This window comes from Petaurus breviceps, unplaced genomic scaffold (assembly GCF_028583685.1).
Source record: "Petaurus breviceps papuanus isolate PSGF00001 unplaced genomic scaffold, PetGlider_PUasm1.0 419, whole genome shotgun sequence".
NCBI classification, from domain to species: domain Eukaryota; kingdom Metazoa; phylum Chordata; class Mammalia; order Diprotodontia; family Petauridae; genus Petaurus; species Petaurus breviceps.
The window spans coordinates 1,857,958-1,883,894 of record NW_027186324.1 but is presented as its reverse complement, the minus strand read 5'-3'; the positions used below and the strand labels follow the sequence as shown (position 1 = coordinate 1,883,894).

At 36.8% G+C, this 25,937-nt stretch overlaps 1 protein-coding gene and 1 pseudogene across 10 annotated transcripts in view; one reads left to right on the top strand and one right to left on the bottom strand.

Moving 5' to 3' along the window:
* The window catches only part of ROBO2 (roundabout guidance receptor 2), an 800,464-nt gene that overhangs the window by 598,457 nt on the left and 176,070 nt on the right, over positions 1–25,937 (top strand). For all 10 annotated transcript variants that reach the window (XM_069100506.1, XM_069100507.1, XM_069100511.1 and 7 more), the window contains exons 6-7: positions 18,815–18,942; positions 24,159–24,170. In XM_069100506.1, coding sequence (XP_068956607.1) covers positions 18,815–18,942; positions 24,159–24,170 — 140 coding nt within the window. The remainder of the gene's footprint in view (positions 1–18,814; positions 18,943–24,158; positions 24,171–25,937) is intronic.
* LOC138171111 (cyclic AMP-dependent transcription factor ATF-5 pseudogene) lies at positions 7,143–13,471 on the bottom strand (annotated as a pseudogene).

The window sequence follows — 25,937 nt, the reverse complement described above, 5'->3', positions numbered from 1 at the left end:
AGAGAGAGAGAGAGAGAGAGAGAGAGAGATATTACCTTTAACTATTTTCATACTGACAAAAGTTTCATCAGTTACAATTATTGTTTTTCCATGTAGGAATATTAATAGTTCAACTTTGATAAGTTCATTATGACTTCTTTTCCCTGTTTACCTTCTCATGCTTCTCTTGCTTCTTGTATCTGAATGTCAAATTTTCTATTCAACTCTGTTTTTTTTCATTAGGAATGCTTGAAAGTCCTGTATTCCACTGACCAACCATATTTTCCCCTGAAACATGATACTCAGTTTTGCTGGGTAGGTGATTCTTGGCTTTGATCCCAGTTCCTTTGTCCTCCAGAATATCATATTCCAAGCCATTGGATCCCTCAGTGTAGAAGCTGCCAGATCCTGGGTTCTCCTGATAGTGTTTCCACAATATTCAAATTGTTTCTTTCTGGCTGCTTGTAATATTCTCTCCTTAATCTGGGAATTCTGGAACCTGGTTATAACATTCCTAGGAGTTTTCTTTTTGGGATCTTTTTCAGGAAGTGATCAGTGGATCCTTTCGACCTCTGTTTTGCTCTCTGGTTCTTAAACACCAGGGCAGTTTTCTTTGAGAACTTCTTGGAGGATGATTTCTAGGTTCTTACTTTGATCATAGCTTTCAGGTAGTCCAATGATTTTAAAATTATCTCTCCTGGATCTATCTTCCAGATCAGTAGTTTTTCCCATGAGATATTTCACATTGACTTCAATTCTTTGATGTGTTTCAATCTGTTTAACAGCATCTCTATTTCTCATAAAGTCATTAGCTTCCATTTGCTCCAATCTAATTCTGAAGCAATGATTCTCCTCAGTGAGCTTTTGAGATACTTTTCCCATCTGGCATATTCAGCTTTTTAAGGCATTCTTCTCTTTATTGCCTTTTTCAGCTTCTTTTGCCATTTGAGATAGTCTATTTTTTAAGGGGTAACTTTCCTCAATCAGGCTGTTAACTCTCATTTGATAATTTTCTTGCATTGTTCTCATTTCTCTTCCCAATTTTTCTTCCACTTCTCTTATCTGCTTCTCAAGGTCCTCTATGGCCTGTAACCAGCTCGTATTTTCCTTTGAAGCTTTTGGTGCAGGAGTTCTGACTTCACTGTCTTCCTTCTGTTCCATTCTTTGCTCATTTTTGTCCCCAAAATAGGAGTCTATTATTGGAATCTTCTGTTTGTTTTGTTTCCTTTGTCTGGTCATGTCACCCCTCAGTCACTTGACTCCTGGGCTTTTTGCCACGGTAGGATTCTGCCACCAGACAGAGGAACTTTCGTCCCAAACACTGGGGTTTTCTCACCTTCTGGAGGTATTAGATGGGTGCCCTCTCTGAAGCCTCCACATGCTCTGGCAAGCTAGACACATGCCCTAGGAGCTCTACCCTAGACTGCAATCCAGATCCAAGCAGATTAAAGCAAGAGCAAATGCCCCTCAGACTGGTCGCTTGGTGTAATGTAATGCCAAAAGAAGGCAACTTCCCAAGGTTCAGAATACCAGCATAGGTGCTCTCCATTTTATTCAGTGACCAACCAAGAACAGAGAAGATCAAAACATGACATCATTCCAAATACAGCATTTACTAAGTGTGATTAAATAATCTCCAAGGACTACCCCACTCCAGGACCTTCCAATCATTCAATCAATTACAAAGTCTCTGTTCTAAATACTTCTCCACCCCTAGGCTATACCTTCATTTGGTCCACCACAAAGCCACTCTTCTCAAATGGAGATTAGTTTCCAAACATAAGGGCAAAAGTTCCCCACCCCTGGATCACAATTGAATCTACCCCAGAGTTACATCAAGTTTAAACACAGCACTTAATACCCAAATGGAGGTCTTTTCTTCATCTTGACACAAGGCAAGTTCTCAGCAATCTTAGTTCCTGGGGAGACAAGGCTTAGCAAGGCCATAAGATACATTGCCAGTCCCTTCATGAATTTATCCTCTGTCTGTAGAACAGTCCTAGAACCCCTGAACACATTAGCAAAGCCCTCTCCCAGTATTTCTGTAAACATACAACAAAAAAATCCTTCTTCAGGGCTTCTGAACCAACAGAAAGGCTCCCAGACCCCTGCAACAACAGCACTGTCCCTCACCAGTGGACAGTATTCACTCTCTGTCTGCAGGACAGTCTCAGGGCTTCTTAGCAAACAGCCAGGTTCCAGGACTTCTTCAACAAAAGGACTGTCTTTCACCAGTGGACAAATCTGGCAAAAGAACATCAAAACAGACAGACAAAGTACCAGCAAAACAGCCATGTCTCCTCAGTCCTTGGCAGCTCAGGGGGCAGGTCTCAAAAGTCCAGGGCAATTCAAAGCGGCCACCAGCAATTCTCTTAGTCTCTCTCTCTCTCCAGGAGGTGTTGCTTCCAAAAAGATCTTCCACCTCTCTCTTGTCTCTCCAAATCTATGTCACCAGCTCCTCCCAGTTCAGGACTTAAATCTTTTCACATCAACAAGTCCATCCCACAGTTGGGATTAACAAGCTCTGGGTTTTAACACAATCAATTTGAAAATCAAGCCAATACAGGGGAATCTTTAATTGCCATTACTATCACACTTGGTCCCCCTACACTCTGGAGGTCAGGAGTTGAAACTGCCACTTGGGGAAGGGTGGCTGTGCTGGCATCTAAGTGGCTTCTCGCCTCTGGGGCAAAAGCCAATGCACTCTCATTTACTTTGTCCCAAAATCCAGACTGCACTGGCCTCTCACTTTGTCCTTAGCATCTATGTGTTGATAATTCTGGAAACGGCCACAGCTGCTGCTAATCTGGAGTCCCTCCAGCTGATGGTTGGTGAGGCACACCCTGGGGCTACAACCTCAGGCTCACTTGCTCAAGGCCCCAGAGCTTCCTGCCAGCCTGCCGGCCTGCCCTCAGCTGGAGGTTAACTTCTCTGTGTCATTTTGTGGGTTCTGCAGCTCCAAAGTTTGTTCAGAGTTCCCTTTTTACATTGATTGGGGAAGGTGGAAGCCGGAGACACTTCGGATGTCGTGCTTCTACTCAACTATCTTGACTCCCTTGGTTTTGTTATTGATATGTTCAATTATGCTGATAGTTTTTCTAATACTGAACAGACCCTACATTTTTTTGTATAAATCCCACGCAATCACAGTGTATTACCCCGGCAATATATTGCTGTATTATTTAAAATACTTAAAAATTTTGCATCAATATCCATTAGGGAAATTGATTTATAATTTTCTTTCTTTGTACTGACTCTTCCTGGTTTAGTTATCAGTCTCATATTTGTGTCATAAAATTAATTAGTTAGGATTCCTTTTTGCCAGTTTTAACAAATAGCTTACATAGTACTGGAGTGATCTGTTCCTTAAATGTTTGTTAGAATTCACTTGTAAATCCAGGTTTGGCCCTGGGGATTTTTCATTTTCATTGATGCCTTTTCCAATTTTTCCCTCTAAATTTGGGTTATTTAAGCATTCTATTTCCTCTTCTCTTAATCTGGGCAGTTTACATTTTTGTAAATATTCATCCATTTCACTTAGATTGTTGTATTTATTGGCATACAATTGGGGAAATAACTCCAGATTATTCTTTTTATTTCCTCTTCATTGGTGGTGAATTTACTATTTTCATTTTTTTTGCTGGTAATTTGATTTTCTTCATTTTTTAAATCAAATTATGCAAAGGTTTACATATTTTTTTTTTCATAAAACCAGTTCTTTGTTTTATTTACTAGATCCTTACTTTTATTTTTATTAACCTCTGCTTTCATTTCCATGATTTCTAATTTGGTATTTAACAGAGGATTTTAATTTTTTTTTCTTTTCCTAGCTTTTTAAGTTGCATGCCCAATTCATTGATCTGCTCTTTCTCTATTTTATCAGTGTAAGGATGTATAAATAAAAAATGTCCAATAAGTACTGCTTTGACTGCATCCCATAAATTTTGGCACGTTGTCTCATTATTGTCATTCTCTATGATGAAATTAATTGTTCATATAATTATAATTTGATCCACTCATTCTTTTTTTTTGGTAATTTTAAAATTTATTTTAAACAAATTCAACATGAGAAAAGAAAAAAAAAAGAATACTGCCATGTACACAGCAGAACACAGAGAGGATTCCATATAAAACAATAAATTTCCATTTCAAGAAAACTATATAATAAACATATCATTTTCTAAGCTGTCTCACTTTTCTTTGCTTCTTTGTAGGTTTTCTTTTGTTGTCTGCTGTGCACTTTTTACTTTATTTTTTCCCCTCCTTTGAAGCCCAATCCCCACTTTAAAGAAGGTTGCAATTAATTGTGGATACATACATACATAACACATATAATATATATATATACATATATACACTCATACACATATATATATATAAGACTATACTATGCATATTTCCACTTGTCATCTCTTTCTCTGAAAGTGGTAAGCATCTTTTTTCATAGGTCCAAGTCATTCCATGTTTTTCTAAATCAAGCAGTCCATCATTCCCTACATCACCATATTCCAACCCAATCACATCCTATCTGAGAGATTGTCTATTAAAAGTTTTCTTCTTTTCACTTTTCTGCATTCCTTCTATTCTTGACTATATTGGCTTTATTTATACCAGAAAATCTTAATCTAATAATAATCAAAATTATCCATTTTACACTTCAACAAGGTTCTCACCTTATAATAAAGTTTTAGGTTCAATATTGCTGAATCTGCTTCCTTTATATCTTCTTTTTTCCCTGGTTTCTTGGCAATCCCTGACCTTTTCCCTTTCCAAATGAACTTTATCATTAGTTTTTCTAGTTCAATAGGATTTTTTTTTTTTAGTAATTTAGTTGTGATGGAATTGAATAAATAGATTATTTAGATAAAATTGTTATTATTTTTAATTATATTGTCTTTTGCTATTCATGGACAATAAATATTTCTTCAATTTATTTAGACCTGACTTTATTTGTATAAAAGTTTATGTTCATATAGCTTTGTATCTGTTTTGGTAGGTATTCTCTTAGTTACTGTATACTATGTGGTGATTTTATAGTCTAAAACAATATTGAAAAATACTGCTAACATATAGTTTCCTTATTTTTCTGCTCTGAATAAATCTATTTTAGCTTTAATTTTATCTGAGATAATGATCACTAAGCCATTTTTATATAATAAATCTTCTTCCTACCCTTTATTTTATCTTTGTGTGTATCTCTCATATTTATGTTTCCTAAAAACAACATGGTGTTGAATTCAGATTTTTAATCTGCTGTACATTTCCATTTTCTAGGTAATTCTGCCTATTCAAATTCTAAGCTATAATTACTTACGTATTTTCCTTCTTCCTATTTTTCCTCACTAAACTTCTCTCTGTATTTACTTTATCCCTCCTCACTCCTCTGCTTTACTCCTACTCACTACCTATCTCTCCTATTCCTTAACCTCCCCTCTCCTCAAAAAGTCACTTCCTTATCTTCTCCTCTGACCGTATCTGCTTTCCTTATTTCTTTCTGAATTTAGAAGACATTTATACCCTTCTAGATACATCTGTTGTGCCCTTTTTAACCTATTGTCAATTAGAATAAGATCCCAGCACTACCTATCTTCCCTGCTACTAATTTATTCTTCATCAGTTTTTCCTTTTATGCCTCATTTGTGTGAGACAATCATTCCTTTTTATTTCTCCTTAGATTGTTTTATTTTTTAGAATCACCCCATCATGGACAATTCAAGCAAAGTCTTTCTTTCAAACTGCCCACATAATGATGACCGACATAAGAGCACTGATGACATTTTCACATGTAAGAAGTAAACAGTTTGACCTTAATGAGTCCCTTATAATTGGTTTTTAATGTTTATCTTATATTTCTCCTGGAAGTTATACGTCAAAATTTCCCTTAAGTTCTTCTGTTTTTGTCATAAATTCCTAAAACTCTTTTAGTTTGTTAAATATCCATTTTTTTTCCCATTCAGGATTATACTTGACTTTGCTGGGTAAGTTACCATTGGTTATTACCCCAGCTCTGTTGCTCTACACAGTATTTCAAGACCTATTGTCCTTTAAGGTACTAGCTGATAGGTCTTATGGAATCCCTATTGTAGCCCCATGATATTTAGATTATTTTTTTTTCCTTATTGCTTCCAGTATTTTCTTATTAACTTGAGTGTCTTGAAACTTGACTATGACGTTCTATAAGTTTTCCTTCTGGGATTTCTTTCAAGTACTGATGGGTAGATTTTTTTTATATTTCTGCTTTGGCTACTAGTTTGAGAACTTCAGGGCAATTTTGCTTCGTAATTTCTTGTAATATTGTATCAAAATTCTTTTTTTAATCATAATTTTCAGGTAGTCTGACTATTCTTATGTCATTTCTCCTCAATTTGTTCTCCAGATTTATTGTTTCTGATGAGGTTTCATATCTTCTTTTGTTTTATTCTTTTGATTTTGTTTTATTATTTCTTGTTATCTTAAAAATATTAACTAACTTTGCTCAGTTCTAGTTTTCAAGGAATTATTTTATTCCTTCAGTTTTTTATTCTCTATTTCCAGTTGGTTAACTTTTTTTTTTTGTAGTTTCTTTTTTTTAGTTTACATCATTCATTTCCACAAGATTTTGAGTTACATATTTTCTCCCCATTTTTCCCCTACCCACCACCCCAAAACAGTGATCCCATTGAATATCGCTTCCCCCAATCTGCTCTCCCATATTTTCCGCCATCCCCCCTCCGACTTTCCAGTAGGGCATGGTGGATGATCTCTGTGCCTCAGTGCCTGTATATCTTATTTCCCAGTTACATGTGAAATAATAATAATGATGATGATAATGATAATAATAATTATAATGTATATATTTTTGCCAGTCTGTTCCTTTATTAGTCACCAAGCCCCAGGCCCTCATCTCCTAGCCAATATCCACCACCATCACCCCTTGCCCAAGCAGCCACAGTCCCTTTGGCCTAATCTTCAGATGTGGCCTGAGAGCTTAGCGGGGAAGCTTCCCCTTAACTTTGCTCCTGAGGTCAGTGACCACCCCTTGACCAAGGCAGGTGTACAGCAAGGTGGAAGGAGCCTGGGGGGGGGGTCCCTCATTTACAAGGCCCAGCCCTTGCCCTGCTCTGCCCCCGGGAGGGAGGGAAGGAGGCCAAGGCTGGGAGAGCAGCCATGATAGCCTCCATGTGCTAAGAGCTCCTTGGCCCCTGGCTTCGGGCCTTGCACACCTCCATGAGCAGGTCCTTCACATGCTGGATCTCCTGCTCCACTGACTGCCCGCTCCTGCAGTTCCCGATTGCGGGCTTCCAGGCCCTGGCACTCGCCCTCCAGGGCCTCCCCCTCAGCACATTTCCTCTGGCGGTACCAGCCCGCAGCTGACTTGTTCTGGTCACGTTTTTTCTGTTTGCGATCTCCCCGAGAGGGCTTCACAGGATAAGGGGCTGGTCGGGGGACAGATGGGGTGGGCAGGAGGCCTCGGAAGACCTCCCCACCTCCCTCCTCGCCCCACCCAGGCTCTCCACTGCAGTAGGTCAGCAGATCAAGGGTATCCAGAGGGGCCTGGGGGAGGTTAAAGGGGGGCAGAGGAAGGGGCATGGGCACTGGGGAGGGGAGTGGGAGAGGGGCATCCAGGAAGACGTCCTCCATCTGCTCCACCTCCTTCTTCAGCAGGGAGGTCATGGCCTTGAGGTCTGGAGGGGAAGGAGATTGAGATGGTGGCGGGAGGGCCCCGGGGTGTGCTGGGGTCTCCAGGGGGAGCAGGGCAGTAAACTGCACCCCCTCAGTCATCCAGTCTGAGAAGCCTTCACGTGCTAGGGGCTCGCTCCCCCCGGGAAACTCCCCCTCCAGGTCCGCCCCCAGGGCCTCAAAGGGACCCAGAAGGGGTAGTGCACTCGCCAGCCCAGCCTGCGAGCTGGGAGCGGGCCAGGAGAGACATGGTGGCCAGGACTGCACAGGCCCGGGCTTCTAAGACCAGGCGAGCACGTGGAGACGGTGGCAAGGCCCAGTGGAGAAGGAGGCTCGGAGGAGGATGAAAGGTGTGCAGCGGGAGCCTGCCAGAGGCGGCCTCCTTGGCTGCAACGGGGGCGTGGAGGCGGCGCAGGCCCCCCGCGGAGGCGGAGGTGGCAGAAGAAGAGAGCCCAGAGGCCGTGCGCGGCGAGCGCCGAAGCGCAGCAGGGGCGGCAGGACCGAGCTACAGGGCCGTGGCCCTGGGCAGGCGAGCTGACCGTCTGCTTGAGAACTGCTGTGGCAGGTGGAGAGAAGGGAATCAGTAATATATATATTTTTAAACATTTGATTTTAACCCTGTGAATTCCAGATTCTTTCCCTAACTCCCTCCTCACCCACCCTTACTGGGTAGATAAGCAGTTCAGTATAGGTTGTACATGTGTAGCTAATGCAAAACATTAACATAGTAGATACATTGTAAAAGACTGACTATATTTCCCTCCCTCCAATCCCACTTCCCACTTTTTCTAGTCTCTACTTTGATCCCGTCCCTTTTCAGAAGTGGATGCTCCCAACATCCCTCCCCCTCCAGCCTGCCCTACCTTCCATCATTCCCCCTCTAATCCCCTTCCCCCCTACTCTCCTGTAGGGTGAGATACCCTATTTAGTGTGTATGTCATTCCCTCCCCAAGCCAAATTCAATGAGAATAAGTTTGAATCATTCCCTTTTGCCTTCCTATTCTTCCCTCCATTCTGACCATTTTCCCTTGCCTCTTCTGTATGAGTTTCCCACATTCTGTCTCTCCCCATATCCTCTCATTATATTCCTCTCTCACTCGCAATTTCACCTTTTAAGTATCATCCCTTCCTATTGACTTGGTGCTGTACTCTCTGTCTATGTATACCTGTACACATATATACACATACTCACATATACATTCATATACCCATATGCTTAGGAGAGTATTTTTTTTAGAACAAATATTGTGTATTGCAGAGTTTTAGCTGACATGTGAAGAAGGCACTATGAAAATTAATGAAACTAGATAATCTCTCTAAATGGATTTATGTTAAAATATACAACATTCTTACATAGCCTCTCTTTATATATGTGGACCAATAGAACATTTAGTGACAAAAATCATTGTTTCCAAAAATAACATTTACTGGGGACTGGGTTTTTCTTCTTCTCTTCTCTTTTTGTAAAGCATACATAAATTAAATACTTTCTTTCAGAAAGAAAACTTGACACAGATCAACACCAAAAATGACCCAAATTTCATTTGCTATTTTCTCTCAAACAAAAAAATGGAGGATTTCACTTTAGAAAAAATACTGTGATAACACATCCAAACATTTTCTGGATATCTCTTTAACAGTCTAGTTTTTGTTGTATGTGTGCCTGTGTGCATATGTGAGCGTGTGTGTGTGTGTGTATGTTTTTACATTTTTGCCTTGTGCTTTTCCATATAGCATGATGTATAATCAGTGAAACATGAACTAAATAAAAAACAGGCTATACAGATTGTGTTCTCAACAGAGCCATGACAAACACAGTGTGTCACAAAACATAACTACTTGTCAGAGGCCTTGTTGCACTTTTCAGTTAGTGGAAATGTTTCATTTTTTCAGAGATTGGCATTAAGAACTTTAAATAAATCTACACATCCTGTCACTGAACATGTGAGATTAGGGACCTGAGTGAGCTAAGGGTTCAAACCAAATCAAGCAAACACTTTGAATCACAGACACCATTGTGACAGAGGAAAGTTAAATGTTTTGACATAGTATACATTTCTATTCCCTTCAACTATTCTCATACTGAGAAAAGTTTTATAAGTTATAATTATTGGTTTTCCATGGAGGAATATAAGTAGTTCAACTTTGATAAGTTCCTTATGATTTCTTTTCCCTGTTTACCTTCTCATGCTTCTCTTGCTTCTTGTATCTGAATGTCATATTTTCTATTCAACTCTTTTTTTTTCATCAAAAATGCTTGAAAGTCCTCTATTCCACTGAATTACCATATTTTCCCCTGAAACATGATACCCAATTTTGCTGGGTAGGTGATTCTTGGTTTTAATCCCAGCTCCTTTGCCCTCCAGAATATCATATTTCAAGCCCTTTAGTTCCTCAGTGTAGAAGGTGCCAGATCCTGTGTTATCCTGATTGTATTTCCAGAGTATTCAAATTGTTTCTTCATGGCTGCTTGTCATATTTTCTCCTTGATCTGCGAACTCCAGAACATGGCTATAATATTCCTAGGAGTTTTCTTTTTGGAATCTTTTTCAGGAGGTGATTGGTGGATTCTTTCAACCTCTAATTTGCCCTCTGGTCCTAAGACATCAGGCAATTTTACTTGAGAATTTCTTGGAGGATGATTTCTAGGTTCGTTTTTTGATCATGACTTTCAGGTAGTCCAATAATTTTTAAATTATTTCTCCTGGATTTATTTTCCAGGTCAGTAGTTTTTTCAATGAGATATTTCACATTGCCTTCTATTTTTTCATTTGTTTGGATCTGTTTAATAGTATCTTGATTTCTCATAAAGTCAGTAGCTTCCATTTGCTCCAAAATAATTCTGAAGGAATGATTCTCTTCAGTGAGCTTTTGATATTCCATCTAACACATTCAGCTTTTTAAGGTATTCTTTTCTGAATTGCCTTTTTGAGCCTCTTTTGCCATCTAAGTTAGTCTATTTTTTAAGGTGTTATTTTCTTCAGTCAGGTTGTTGACCCTCATTTTATAATTTTCTTGCGTCATTCTCATTTCTCTTTCCAATTTCTCCTCCACTTCACTTATTTGCTTTTCAAAATCCTTCTTAATCTCCTGTATGGCCTGTAAGCAGCTTATTCTTTTCTTGGAAGCTTCTAGTGCAGGGGTTCTGATTTTACTGTCTTCCTCCTGTTCCATGCCTGGATCCTTTTTGTCCCCCCAGAAGGAATTCAGAGACAGACCACTATGCTTGCCTTGCTTCCCTTGATTGCTCATGTTGCCTCACAGTTACTTGACTTTTGAGCCTTTTGCCACAGTAGAACTCTGCTACCAAAGAACAAAGCTACAAAATTGGGAGCTTTATCTCAATTGCTGGGGTTGTCTCAGCTGCTGGAGCTATTAGTTGGGCGCCTTCTCTGAAGCCTCCCCACTCTCTGGCAAACTGGTCACGCACCCCAGCACCTCCACCCTAGACTGAAATCCAGATTTGAGCAGGTTAAAGGAAGAGCGACTACCCCTCAGACTGGTAACTTGGTCCCCATACAGTCTGCAGGCCAGGAGCTCTGAAGCACCCATATGGTGGTGGTTGCATGGCCATCAAGCCTCGGCCACTTCTCCCTCCATGGGGTAAAGACCTGACTGCACTCCCGAATTCCTGGTTCACAAAGTCCACACTGCACTGACCTCTCACTTTGTCCTTAGCCTCTGTGGGTTGATAATTCTGGAAACTGCCACAGCTGCTTGTGATCTAAATTCCCTCCAGCCTGCAGTTGGTTTTGGCCGCCCTGAGTCTAAAACCTCGGGCTCAAGCAGGGCTGGCCAAGACTCCCGGAGTGCTGCTGGCCCCTTCTTGCCAGCCTGCCAGGTTATCCTCAGCGGGAAGTTAGCTTCTCTGTGTCATTTTGTGGATTCTGTAGGTCCAAAGTTTGTTCAGAGTCACCTTTTACGTGAATTGGAGGAAGTAGAAGCAGGAGTCCCATGGAATTTGTTCAGCCATTCCCCAGTTGATGGGCATCCCCTCAATTTCCAGTTCTTGGCCACCACAAAAAGAGCCGCTATAAATATTTTTGGACATGGTCCTTTTCCCATTTTTATGATCTCTTTGGAAAACAGCTCTAGAAATGGTATTGCTGGGTCAATGGATATGCACATTCTTACAACCCTTTGGGTATAGTTCCAAATCATTCTCCAGAATGGTTGGATCATCTCACATCTCCACCAACAATGAATTAGTGTTTCAACATTACCACATCTTCTGCAGCATTTATCATTTTCCTGTTTTGTCATGTTAGCCAATCTGATAGATGTATTACCTCAGAGTTGTTTTGATTTACCTATCTCTAATCAATAGTTATTTAGAGCATTTTTTCATATAACCATAGATAGTTTGAATTTCTTTATCTGAAAAATGCCTGTTCATATCCTTTAACCATTTATCAATTAGGGAATGACTTGCATTCTTGTAAATTTGATTCAGTTCTCTATATATTTTAGAAATGAGGCATTTATCAAAGACAATGGTTGTAAATTTTTTTCTCCAATTTTCTGCTTCCCTTCTACTCTTGGTACATTGACTTTGTTTGTACAAAAACTTTTCAATGTAATGTAATCAAAATTATCCATTTGGCATTTCGCAGAGTTCTCTATCTCTTGTTTGGTCATAAATTCTTCCATTCTCCATAAATCTGACAGACAAACTATTCCTTGTTCCCCTAATTTTTTTATAGTGTCAGCTTTTATACCTAGATTGTGTACCCATTTGAAGTTTATTCTGGTATATGGTATCAATTTCTGCCATACTATTTTCACATTTTCCCAGCAGATTTTGTCAAACCATGAGTTCTTATCCCAGAAGCTGGGGACTTTGGGTTTTTCAAACAGTAGATTGCTATATTCATTGACTACTGTGTCTTGTGTACCCAATCAATTCCCTGATCTACCCTATTTCTTAGCAGTTTTAAGTGGTTTTGATGATTGCTACTTTATAATTCAATTTAAGATCTGGTATGGCTAGGCCACCTTCCCTAGCATTTCTCTTGTTAATTTCCTTGACATTATGGATCTTTTATTATTCCAGATGAATTTTGATATTTTTTTTCTATTTTATTTCTATAAAATATTTTTGGCTTTTTGCTAATTTGATTGGTATGGCACTGAACATTAATTTAGGTAGAATTGTCATTTTTTATTAAATTTTGTCTCATTCTTGATGTCTCATAGAGTCATTAGATCCCACGTCTCCAATTCTAATTTTTAAAGAATTATTTTCTTCAGTAACCTTTTGTACCTCCTTTTCCATTTGACTCATTGTACTTTTTAAGGAGTTCTTTTCTCCAGTGAATTTTTGTACCTCCTTTCCATTTGTCCAATTCTATTTTTTAAGGTGTCCTTTTCTTTTTCTAAGCTGTTGCCTTTTTTCATGATTCTCTTGCATTGCTCTCATTTCTTTTCCCAATTTCTCTTCTGCTTCTTTTATTTGATTTTCAAAATCCTTTTTGAGCTCTTCCGAGATTACTTTTTGGGCTTGAGACCAATTCATATTCCACATTGAAGTTCAAATGTAGGTGTTTTGACATTATTGTCCTCTTCTGAGTTTGTGTTTGGATCTTCCCTGTCACCATAGTAGCTCTCTATAGTCACAGTTCTTCTTTGTTTTATGCTTATTTTCTAGCCTATTTTGTGACTTTTAAAGTTGATCTCTGCTCCTCGGGTTACAGGAGGCACCATCCCAAGCTTCTTGCACTAAGGCCCAGGGTCCTGGACACTGGCCTTCTGCCAACAGTCTGTAGAGCTGGTAGCCTGCCCACTGTGATGGGATGGCCAAGCCTATTAATACCTGTTGTGTTGGGGGTTCCATAGCTGGCAGTTTGCCTTCTCTATTGGGGTTGAAGTCCTCGCAGCTGTCCTGCTGAGTCAGAACCACAGGAACTTGGTTGCTGACCTGTGCTGTGTAAGGGCCTTACACAGGCTTCCCTTGATGATGCCTGCACTGGGCTGCACTCCCCCTTTACTCAAGTGAGACAGACCTTTCTTCAAGTTCTTCTAAGTTATCATGATGTGGAAAATTGTTTCACTCTGACTTTTTATGGGTTCTATTGTTTTAGGGCAACTAAGAGATCTCTGGCAACTTTCTGACTTTTCTCAGCCATCTTGGCTCCACCTCACTACTGAATTGATTTTTTTAAGCATTCAGGATTAAGTAACTTGCTCAAGGTTACACAGCCAGTTATTTCTGTGTGTAGTGCTAAGTTTCCGAGTCCGGATTCGATCCCAGGTCATCCTGACTCTGGGGCCAGTGCTCTTACTCACTGTGGCACCTGGCCACCCTGCCCGAATTGTTTTTAAGGGAAGTACTTTTTAAACTACCTACGCTGGCAAAGTCAAGGTGGTGGAGTAGAAACAGGACCTCTGTGTGGCTCTGGCTCCAACCACCTCCAATCCATATAAAAGGGGACTCTAAACAAACTTTGGAGCTACATAACCCACAGAATGACACAGAGAAGCTAACCTCCCACTGAGTACAGCCTGGCAGGTTGGCAGGAATCTGCTAGCATAGTGCTTTGGGAGCCTAGCCCAGCCCCATACTGAGGTTTTAGCCCCAGGATGGGCCTGAACAACCACCAGATGCAGGGACTCCTGATCACCAGCAGCTGTGGCCATTTCCAGAATTATCAACACATAGATGCAAAGGACAAAGTGAGAGGTCAGTGCAGTCTGGACTTTGGGACCAGTAGTTGGGAGTGTGTTGGCTCTTGCCCCCAAGGCAAGAAGCTGCTGAGGGCTGTGGCACAGCCCATGCCATGTGGCAGCTTCAGCTCCTGGCCTGCAGAGTGGAGGGGGACCAAGCACCAATCTGAGGGGTAATCACTCTTCCTTTAACCTGCTTGGATCTGGATTGCAGTCTAGGGTGGAAGTCTTGGGGTGTATGTCCAGCTTGCCAGAGCATGTGGAGGCCTCAGAGAGGGCACCCATCTAATACCTCTGGCAGCTGAGAAAATCCCAGCATTTGGGATGAAAGCTCCCCTGTCTGGTGGCAGAGTCCTACTGTGGCAAAAAGCCCAGGGTTCAAGTGACTGAAGGGCGACATGACCAGGAAAGGAAACAAAGCAGGCAGAAGATTCCCACGTTAGACTCCTATTTTGGGGGAAAAAAGGAGCAAAGCATGAAACAGGAGGAAGACAGTGAAGTCAGAACTCCTGCACCAAAAGCTTTAAAAGAAAATACGAGCTGGTTACAGGCCATAGAGGACCTTAAGAAGCAGGTAAGAGAAGTGGAGGAAAAATTGGAAAGAGAAATGAGAATGATGCAAGAAAATTATGAAAAGAGACTCAACAACATGACTGAAGAAAATCATACCTTAAAAAATAGACTAACTCAAATGAGAAAAGAGGCTGAAAAAGGCAATGAGGAGAAGAATTCCTTAAAAAGCCAAATTTGCCAGATGAAAAAAGAATCTCAAAAGTTCACTGAGGAGAATCATTCCTTCAGAATTAGATTGGAGCAAATGGAAGCTAATGACTTTATTAGAAATCAAGATGCTGTTAAGCAGATCCAAACAAATGAAATAATAGAAGGCAATATGAAATATCTTATGGGAAAAACCACTGACTTGGAAAATAGATCCAGGAAAGATAATTTAAAAAATATTAGACTACATAAAAGCCATGATCAAACAAAGAACCTAGAAATCATCTTCCAAGAAATTCTCAAAGAAAACTACCCCGTTGTTTTAGAACCAGAAGGCAAAATAGAGGTTGAAAGAATCCACCAATCACCCACTGAAAAAGATCCCAAAAAGAAAACTACTAGGAATATTATAGCCAGGTTCCAGAATTCCAAGATTAAGAAGAGAATATGAGAAGCAGCCAGGTAGAAACAATTTGAATATTGTGGAAACACAATTAGGATAACTCAAGATCTGGCAGCTTCTATACTGAGGGATGAAAGGGCTTGTAATGTGATATTCCAGAGGCCAACGGAGCTGGAATTAAAACCAAGAATTACCTACCCAACAAAACTGAGTATCATGGTTCAGGGGAAAATATGATCATTCAATGGAATAGAAGACTTTCAAGCATTCTTGAGAAGAAAACCAGAGTTGAATAGAAAATATGAAATTCAGATACAAGAATCAAGAGAAACATGAGAAGTTAAACAGGGAAAAGAAATCATAAGGAACTTATCAAAGTTGAACTTTTAACATTAGAATATATAACATGGAATATAATATATATTACATTATATATAGACATATATAACATGGATAAATGATAATTGTAACTGATAACTTTTCTCAGTATGAAAATAGTTGAAGGGAATATATATGTATGTCTATATCAGGGTATATGGGCATATGAATACATATGTGAATATGTGTATGTGTACAGGTATGCATAGATAGAGGGCACAAGACCAATTTAATAGGAAAGGATGATACTTAAAAGGGGAAATTAAGAGGTAAGAGAGGAATGTAATGAGAGGAGATGGGGAGAGACAGAATGGGGTAAACTTTCTCATAAAAAAAGTCAAGGGAAAATGGTTACAATGGAGGGGAAGAATAGGAAGGCAAAAGGGAATGGGTCAACCTTATTCTCATTGAATTTAACTCGGGGAGGGAATGACAAACCCACTAAATAGGGTATCTCACCCTACAAGAGAGTAGGGGGGAAGGGGTGAGAGGGGAGATAATGGAAGGGAGGGCAGGCTTGAGGGGAGGGAAGTTGGAAGCACTCACCATTGAAGAAGGAGATCCAAGTAGAGAATAGAACTAGTGGGGGGTGGGATAGGAGGGAGGGAAATACAGTCAGTCTTTACAATATATCTAGTATAGTAATGTTTTGCATTAGCTACACATGTACAACCTATACTGAATTGCTTATCTTCCCAGTAAGGGTGGGTGACAAGGGAGGAAGGGAATGAATCTGGAATTCAAAGTTTTAAAATCAAATGTTTAAATATATACATATGTGTGTGTATACTATTAATAATATTATTTTACATGTAATTGCAAAAGAAATTATACAGCCACTGCAGCATAGAGATCCACCTGCCCTATTGGAAAAGTAGAAGGGGGTAATGGAGAAGATATGGGATAGAGCAGAATCGAGGAGGGGATACCTGTGGTACTGCTATTTTGAGGCGTTGAGTAGGGGAAAAAGGGGGAGAAAATTTCTAACTCAAAATCTGATGGAAATGAATGATGTAAATCAGAAATTAATAAACTACCTAGCTCTATGTAAATGTGAGGTAAGATAGTAGCATTAATGATGATGATTTTACTTCCTATTGAGGCATTTGCTATACAGAAGGAATAAAAAAGCAGATCTTGACATAATTATTAAATTGTCCAAGATCTTTCAAATAAAATTAATTCTTTTCCCACAAAATTATTTTAAAAATTTCCTATTAGTGATTGTTGAACAATCTTCTTAAAATAAGTAAAACACAGTCTTATAGAAGAAATTAATAAGGAAGTGATTTTAGAAGATAACATCCATTAAACAAAAATCATTTTTATCTTTAAAAATATAAAATTAATTGAATAAATTAAGTGTCATATACAAATTGAACCTTATGTATTATCTTGCTTAAAATGTGAGATATTCATTATTTTGTTTTATTTTTTATTTGGCCAAACAGATGGTGATAGTTTTTACACAATTTTGCTTTGTTTTTCTCTTTTTTTTTCCCTTGAAAACAACAAAGCTTTTTTTTCCACTTTGTCACAGCTGGTTACCAATCAATCTCAATTCACAGTACAGTGATGATAGCACATGTTGTTCGGGGGCCAAATCTGATTGGGTTGCATTTTTCAGCAGTGTTTCATATCAGAATAATATGTGTCTGTATGGCAGTGACTGTCAGCACACGATTGTACAACTGTCATTAATCAAAACTGGCAACAATGAATGCATTCATAGAAACCAGACTGCCAAATTTCACAATCAAAATCACCCAATTTTATTAAAATTTCCTCACGGGTAATGTTTTTTCATCTGTTTTATTTTGTTGTGGTTAATTAAATGCAGACTCTCTCCATTGCACATAGACCATGAGTAATATTATACCACACTTGAAAGTAGCTGTTTTACATCTAAATGTCCTCCAGTTTTTAAGTATATTTCTCAACTCAGTAATGGAGACTGAAAAGCAATTTAGGGTGAAATGTTATGTGTCCCAGACTCTTTACAAAGAAACAAACAAAATTAACAGCTTTAGAAACCATCAAATATATATAATATTTATGCACAAGTGTAATTATATATATATATATGCAACATAATTAGCAGCATGCTGTATTTACCTTTGCTGTTACTGAGAGATAAACAATAGGAGTCATATAATTAATATAGACTTATGAGATATTGAATATACAAGTTTTTCAGTTATGTAGCATGAAGTAAGTAATTTTTAAAACAAGAGAGAAAGAGAGAGAGAGAATTGAGGGGCATACTACAGCCAGCTCATAGTGACTTGAGAAAAGTGATTGTTAAATTTTCAGGATGTAAATATAATCATATACACCTTAGAAACTGCAAAATACTACAAATCAGGACTTTATTTTTTGTGGTTGTTGATTGTCTAGACTTAAGAGAGATATAGACAAATGTTAATCTAACTTAAACTAAAAGTATGTCTTGCATAGTTTTCCACAGCGCTGGCTTTTAACATTTACCGGCATTTTTATATACAGATGATATTTATATACTACATTATATTTGAATATATTATAATAAGTAATATTCATAGCTTAAAACTGCATTAATATACTTTGAACATCTTGTATTATTTATACACACTACTCACCCTTGTATGTGAACATATTGTTTCCCACATTAAATTGTGAAGCTTATTAAAAGCAGGGACTGTTTTCAATTTTTTCTTTGTATTTTGAGTGATTAGTGCAGTACCTGGTACATAGTTATACTTAACTAAAGACTTGTTGATTTATTAATTAATTGATAATTTCCTAATATGGCATGAATAGGCTGAAACTAATTATATTGCTTTAAAAGTTTTTTTGACTGCTATATGATTCAGTGAAAATCTCATGACAATTACTGAGTGGTTATCATCCAACTTTGCATAATTAATCATATATATAAGTGTACTAGACACAATCCCATTATACTATTCAAATGAGAAACTTTTGTTTCCCACAACAATTCCTAAATCACATAGAATTATTATTCTGATTTAGATTCGATATCAAAGATGATTACACATTGAGGATTAAAAAGGCCATGAGTTCAGATGAGGGCACCTATACGTGTGTTGCTGAGAATCGGGTTGGAAGAGTGGAAGCGTCTGCTACCCTTACTGTTAGAGGTAAGTGACTTATATTTCAAAAATAACCTTAATCAGGAGATAAATGCATAACTAATTTGGTAAGTATATATATATATATATATTATGTAACTTTCAAATTATGCCATATACATTTTTCTTCATTTAAGAGATTTTGCTCATCTGACTTATGATTAGATTTAATTGTCCATATCCTAATATGTTTTTATTAATTGAGATTAACTGAAAGAATTATTCTCAAGTTTGTTCTTATTATTCCTTCAAACATTTTAGAGACATTTATTCATATTTAATGTGTAAGGTTATTTATTTAAAATGAGAATGTTAAAAGTAAATAGGGTAGGGATGGCCAGGTAGCACATCGAGTAAGAGCACCAGCCCTAGAGGCGGGATGACTTGGGATTGAATCCGGGCTCAGACACTTAGCACCACACCCATAAATAACTGGCCTTGTAACCTTGAGCAAGTTACTTAATCCCAATTGCTTAAAAAAAAAAGTAAATAGGGTCTTCCTTTAACTAGTGTTACCAATATTTAAACTAATTGTCATTATTCTTTCTATTTTAGCACTTACTGTTGTTATTTTTTTTTGCCATGGATCAATAGTTATACAATTTTTGCTTCTCTATATTGATAGATAATCAATTGGTCTGTGTATGATTTTTGAATATCACAAAATTTTAAAAGATGAAAGAAACTATCTTATGATGACTTTCACTTCTTAAAAGTCATGCATTATTCCTGTCATAGAATATATTTATTAAGTCAGGGAAATTACTTATGAAGGAGAGAAAGCATTATCATAAATGTTTGACCTTAGAATGAACTAGAATCCATTAACTATCTCCTAGGTATGATCATTTGACCCATGTATGAAAAATTAAATATTCCAAGGTACCAAACAACAGTACCATCATTTAGACAGTTGTAATAGACACATTTACTTTTATATAATTTCACACAAAATTGCAAATATATTTTTATCTCTCAATCACTCCTGGTGCTTTACTAAATGATTCCTTCTCCCTTCATATTATTTGTATTTAGTTAAAGGGGCCATCTAAAATAATGGATAGAGCTTCATTCTTCAGACCTACGTTGTACTTCATCCCCATCCTCTGAATCCTAATCATATATCTATGACCACTTTCTTCCTCCTTGTGCATATTGAATGCTTAAAGCCCCCAAGAAAGTTGAAGAGAATGTAGAGGTTAGATTTTTTTTTCACAAAAGATGTAGCTGTAGTTATGGTACTAACCCTGTGTGTTGTTTAAAGAACTGAATGCTGCCATTTCTATATTTCTCTCTAGAAAAGCAAAACCTTCTTCCCTTCCTCTTGGAGGCTGAGACACATTCCCTTTTTAAATATGTTGAACAATGTCATGCCACATTAATCAGTACTCCTATTTTCATTCATTCAATTATTTTTCTCACTTAGCCAATTAAAGGTGAAATGTGGTAGTTGATCTAGAAAAAAAAGTGAATAAACTATTTTCCTAGAAGATTTTTTTTTTTGGAGTGAACATGTTTATGAAAAGGGACAGAGGAGGTACATCCTTCTTGTCAGTGCTTTTCTTTTGCCATCAAAATGGCACAGATATCAGAATTTCTGATCTAGAAGATACCTTTTGGAGACTGTACAGTCAAACTTTTTTCCCTTCAGAAGTGAGCTATTGAGATCCTAGGAGTAAAGCTAGTGATTGATAAAAGACTAGAATTTAGGCCTTCTGAATCCTAGCACTCTTTCTAATACACCCCTCTCCCTTGTTTCCTTTAAAATTCTAATGAATGTTTAGTGCTTAGGTGATCTGAAGGTTTCCTTTTCCAGTCAGCCATAAAAGTCTTTGTTCAAAAGCTTGACAAAACAGCATGCATGTCCTAATCATTCCTATAGTAAATTTTCCTTCTTTAAATTATTGGAAAATATAAAAATAACGAGCTTCCTTTTTGGAAGATGTTTGCCAATGAAACAAATGGTAAGAAAACATGAACTCTTTATTTCTTTAAATAATCGTTTAATATATTTAATTCTTGGAATCCTGGAGTTTACTTACCGTAACATCTAATCACCTTTTGTTTTCTATTACAAAATTTTAGAATTAGTACTACGCTTTACAAAACTTTTTTTTATTAGTTTTATCAAAATTTTACCCTACACTCTTGAACTACTAAAAAGGGAACTTTATATCTGGGGAGGAAAAAAACAACGTTTTACTTTTTTTTTTTTTTTTTTTTTTTTTTTTTTTTTTAGTACTAGCTATTCTCATGAAATTACTTCTCTAAAAATTCCTGTCCCATTTCTGTGTTGCAAAGTTCAATACGAGTGGAATGCTCATTTTGTTCTTAGGAATTCATCCATGACTAAGAGCTCCAAAATAAGAGTAAGAAAAAATTTCCATAAATCTGTACTTACCAAAGTCTATAACTACACAAATAAAGTATATATTGTTTTACAGTTAAATCCCAAGATATTGTAGATTAGTAGTAGGTTTTAATTTTCTCCACTGTACCATAGAGAAAAGTCAGCAAAAAAATTATAATCATCTTTGCTTCTCTTTTTGTACATTCAGTTAGAATATTTGGTCTCTGTAGATTACAGAGATCCATTGACTAAAAAGGCCAACTTCCATTTTCATACATTTAATTCAGAGACACAGTGCAGTTTAATTTGTTTAATTTTTATAATGGCAACCTGCTAGCTTTTTCTGCAAAACAGTGTTATGTAGCAAAGATAAATGTTTTTTCCAGATAATAAATCTTTCAAAATATTGTGATGAGGTTCATAGTAGACATGAGAAAAGGTAGTTTAACGTCCAAAAGGTAAGAATACCATTACCTTTACCATTATTTTCAAATGTGATTTTTAAAATGAACCCTTGGGGCAGCCAAGAAACTCAGTGAATAGAGCACTGGCATGGGAGTCAGGAGGACCTGAGTCCAAATTTGTCCTCAGACACTCAATGCTTACTAGCCATGTGACCTTGGGCAAGTCAACCCCAATTGCCCTGACTCCACCTCCCGAAGAACAAATAAAATAAAATGAACCTTTAACTAAAAATAGTTATGTTTTTTTTCACCTGACTATTTGTAACCTTATGCTATTTCAGATTAACTTTAGTCATGGGTCTCCTAGCCTTAATATTCTTATGAAATTGTGATTTTCCTAATATGGTTGTTTCTCTCTTCAAAACAAATAATTAAATAATACAGTCAAACTAGTTCTTATTTAGTAGTGCATATATACAACTTGGTTGAATTCCTCACTAAGTTTGTTGGATCATTGACTCATAGATCAAGACTTAGAAGGGACCATCTAGTCCAATCTCCTAATTTTGACAATGAGGAAACTGAGATACAGAAAAGTTAGGTCATTTGTGCAAAGTCACAAGAGTAGTAAATATAAGAAGTGGAATTCAAACACATATCCTCTGATTCCACAGCCAGTACTTTTTCGATTGGCTCATTTCAGTATGTAGATTGATTTCTCTTAGAATTAATTTATTACTCTAATAAACATCTGAATCAAGCCTGCACTGTGAGAGCTTGTCTAAATTCAAGTGAAAAAGGATTAATTTTTTAATTTCAAAAATTATTTTTCATTGTTATTTGTTGCCTTCTAAGGAATAACTACCGGAGTGCAGAGCATCAAGTGCTTATAAAGCACTAGAGAACCAAAAGTGTTTGAAATTCAGAGTGAAATGAAAATGAAAAGGCTATAGAAATAAACAGATCAAAACTGACATGACTGACATTCATACTATACATTGGCAAAAAGATGGAGAAATCTCATTGCTAAATTTCATAACCCCACACCCGCTATTTATATCACAGTAGTAGTTATTTTTATTTGTGTTTAGAAGAAGTGAAAAGATCTGTCTTTTTTCCTCAGTGTTTTCCCTTCTGTTAAAATCAATCACCCCACCATAGTCCATATGAATGTATTTATAACTGTTTCAAAACACATTTTGAAGCAGAATTTATACCTCTGCTATTGGAATTGACATTAGTTATCCACACTGAAAAAACAGAGATTATCAGGTGATTTGGAAATCCATACCATTCATAGCAAACTCTACCAAATGAAATATTGTACAATTATATGCATGCTTAATATTAAAAAAGAAAATCCAAACAGAAACAAAACCCTCCCCAAATTTTACTGAAGCAAATTTTACTGTATCAATGCTATAAACAGATAATGTATTTTGGTTGTATGATGAGGTAGATTCAGCTTCTGCATGGTATCATTGATGGTATACCAGTTTTTTCACATTTTTAAGAAATATACTTTGAAAGTGTAAATGTTGCTAGGTACATCTGTTTACTCTTCAGAAGAGAAAAATAATGCAGGTACGTATTTGGAATGTTTGTCCAGAATTATAACTCATGATTCATTGATCAGTGTGTTAAGTTTTATTTAAATTTTCTAAAACTTATTCTTGAGATTAAGATTCTCTTAATATCCTTATATTTTCATAATAGTAACAGTATTCTAGTAATAATATTCTCAAGCAAAAAATTTATTGCATAATTATGGGATCATTTGTTACAGTAGCCATTTTACAGTCATTTGTAGAAGAAATAAGAATCAACTTGTCAATCTTTCTTTTGCCACACGTCCCCCAAAGTGGAATTTAACTAAACATTAATTTGGAAGGTATTGAATTAAAATCTCTAAGGTCATTTCAACTTTTATTATATTTTCGTCAATTCTTTCTGTGGATGAAAAATGATATGCTGTTATCAATAAGTGAAAGTAGTGTCATGGGTTTTTCTGTAGCCCTTGTAACATTTCTGACTAGCCATATTTAAAATTCAGTTGGTATTTAAATTAAACAGTGATAACTTCCTTTATTACCATGACCTTTGTTAGTCTTTAACATGAATAAATGTTATCAAGGGACCATAATACTTTGGCAGGACAATGCAGTTTCATTCTAAAAAGGCATTCATTGTGGTAATTGATCATCACATATAAGTTTATCCAAAATATCTATCAATGGATTCACTGCAACCTTTTCTATGATAGCTCATGTATTCTTTTAAAGCGAAAAGATTGCTTTATTTTTTATTTTTAAGGAAATAAACCAAAGCGCAAGTCACATTTAAATTTCAAAGTTTCAAATTCACTCTACTGTCCATTCTTAAATGTAACATTACTCATCTTGCATTCTGACAATTTTCTTTTTTTTTAATTTCTTTTTTATGTTCTCACCACACCATTGTAATGTCTACAGCTCGTCCTGTTGGTAAGTAACCATCCTTCTATCCATTTAAGCATGGCTTCATGCAATGCTTCATATCTCATGCAAGCAATATGTGATTGAATGAACTATATTAGTTCACCTGTGCCATGTAATATTAACATATTAGGTGAGGGTTTGGCCATCAAGAAAATTACTTTAATCCTTTCATCACTTTGTCACTTTGGATAAACTATATGTAGTGGCTTTTGCCACAGAGGCAATTATTTGGGTACCAAAAAAAAAAGGCATGTGATTGAATTTTCTTAGAAATATATATTTCCCTTTTCTTCTGTGAAGTACCTCTAAAACCCAATGATCAATGGACCCTGTTAAGAGAATACCTATGCTCAAGGTTTATGAAGGAATTTATTAGTTGTCTTCCTTTCTTCATTTTTAACTATTTTTTTGTAGCAGCTTTCTTTTTTGATGGGGGGAGGGAGTCTTAATTTTATTGCTATATGCTTATTATCTGCATGCTTTAATGAATGTATATTAAATGCTTTAGCAATCAAATTAATATTGCTTTCATGATATTATAGATAGTTACTTAGTTAAAATAAGGTGAGGCAGGAAAGTTGGAACAACCATTATTTTTGACGCAAAAAATTCATGGTTTGTGTTTTTCAAATTGCTGATCAAGCAAATGGCTTACGTTACTAACAGATAAAGACATAATTCTGCGTGATATTTCTCTATAGTTTGTAATAGCAATATGGAATCCTGAAGGTTAAAACTATTGAGTAATATTTTAATTATCCTTTATAAATATTAACTAAATAAGAGGTCAGAGAACAATAAGTTAAGATTAAAAAAATCATTTGACAATGTTTTAATACCATTTATTTTGCACTCTTTACCCATCTATGATTTTTGGAATACTTATGGCCAATCCATTAAGTAGGTCAAAATAAAATACAAATAAATATAAGAAATTATTTAACTTAATGCATGCTCCAGAGAGCTACATGCTAAATTACTTCTGTAGTGAACCAATTGACTCCCCACCCCCCCACTGCACCACCAGTTACCTGCAAAATTTAACACTCCTTTTAATGGTATTTACTTTCCTGCCACCCACATCTTTTAGACATTGACCATTAGGTCAATTTTTGAAACGTACCTGTTACATTTGGTAGTTATTCATGGATGTTGCCACAGCATTTGGGTCAATCAGTTTTATTTTCAGGATAAAATGAGTAAAGATTGATCTTTTGAAGTTACACAATCAGAATCCCAGAATGTTAGATACATAAATTATTCTACACATCCTCTACTCCACTTTCCTCATTTTATAAGTGAGAAAACTTGAGGCCTCTCCATTTTTAAAGTGTAATATATTTAATTTAGTTCAGTAACTGTTATACAAAGATGAAAAACAATACAATACTATCTCTATCCTTTAGGGACTTATAATTTGATAAGATATTCCCAAAATTAAGAACGATGCAAGATAGAATATGAAAATTACAATGACTAGGTCCAGACATTATTGTGTAAGAAAATTTGGACAGGGAGGAATTGTATTCATCTCAGGAAATCAAGGAGGGTGAAATGGAGCTAACATCTGTACTAGGTCTTGATAGAAGAGAAGTATCATATGGGTTTATATTGATTCCCATTTTAAGTAATGTTTCACATCTCCATCAGGAAATACCAAACAGATGAGAAAGCCTAAGAAAGGACTTAAACAGTTAAGTAGTATGAACTGGAACAGAATGGGAGAGTGTTATAGTACTCTCTCTCTCTCTCTCTCTCTCTCTCTCTCTCTCT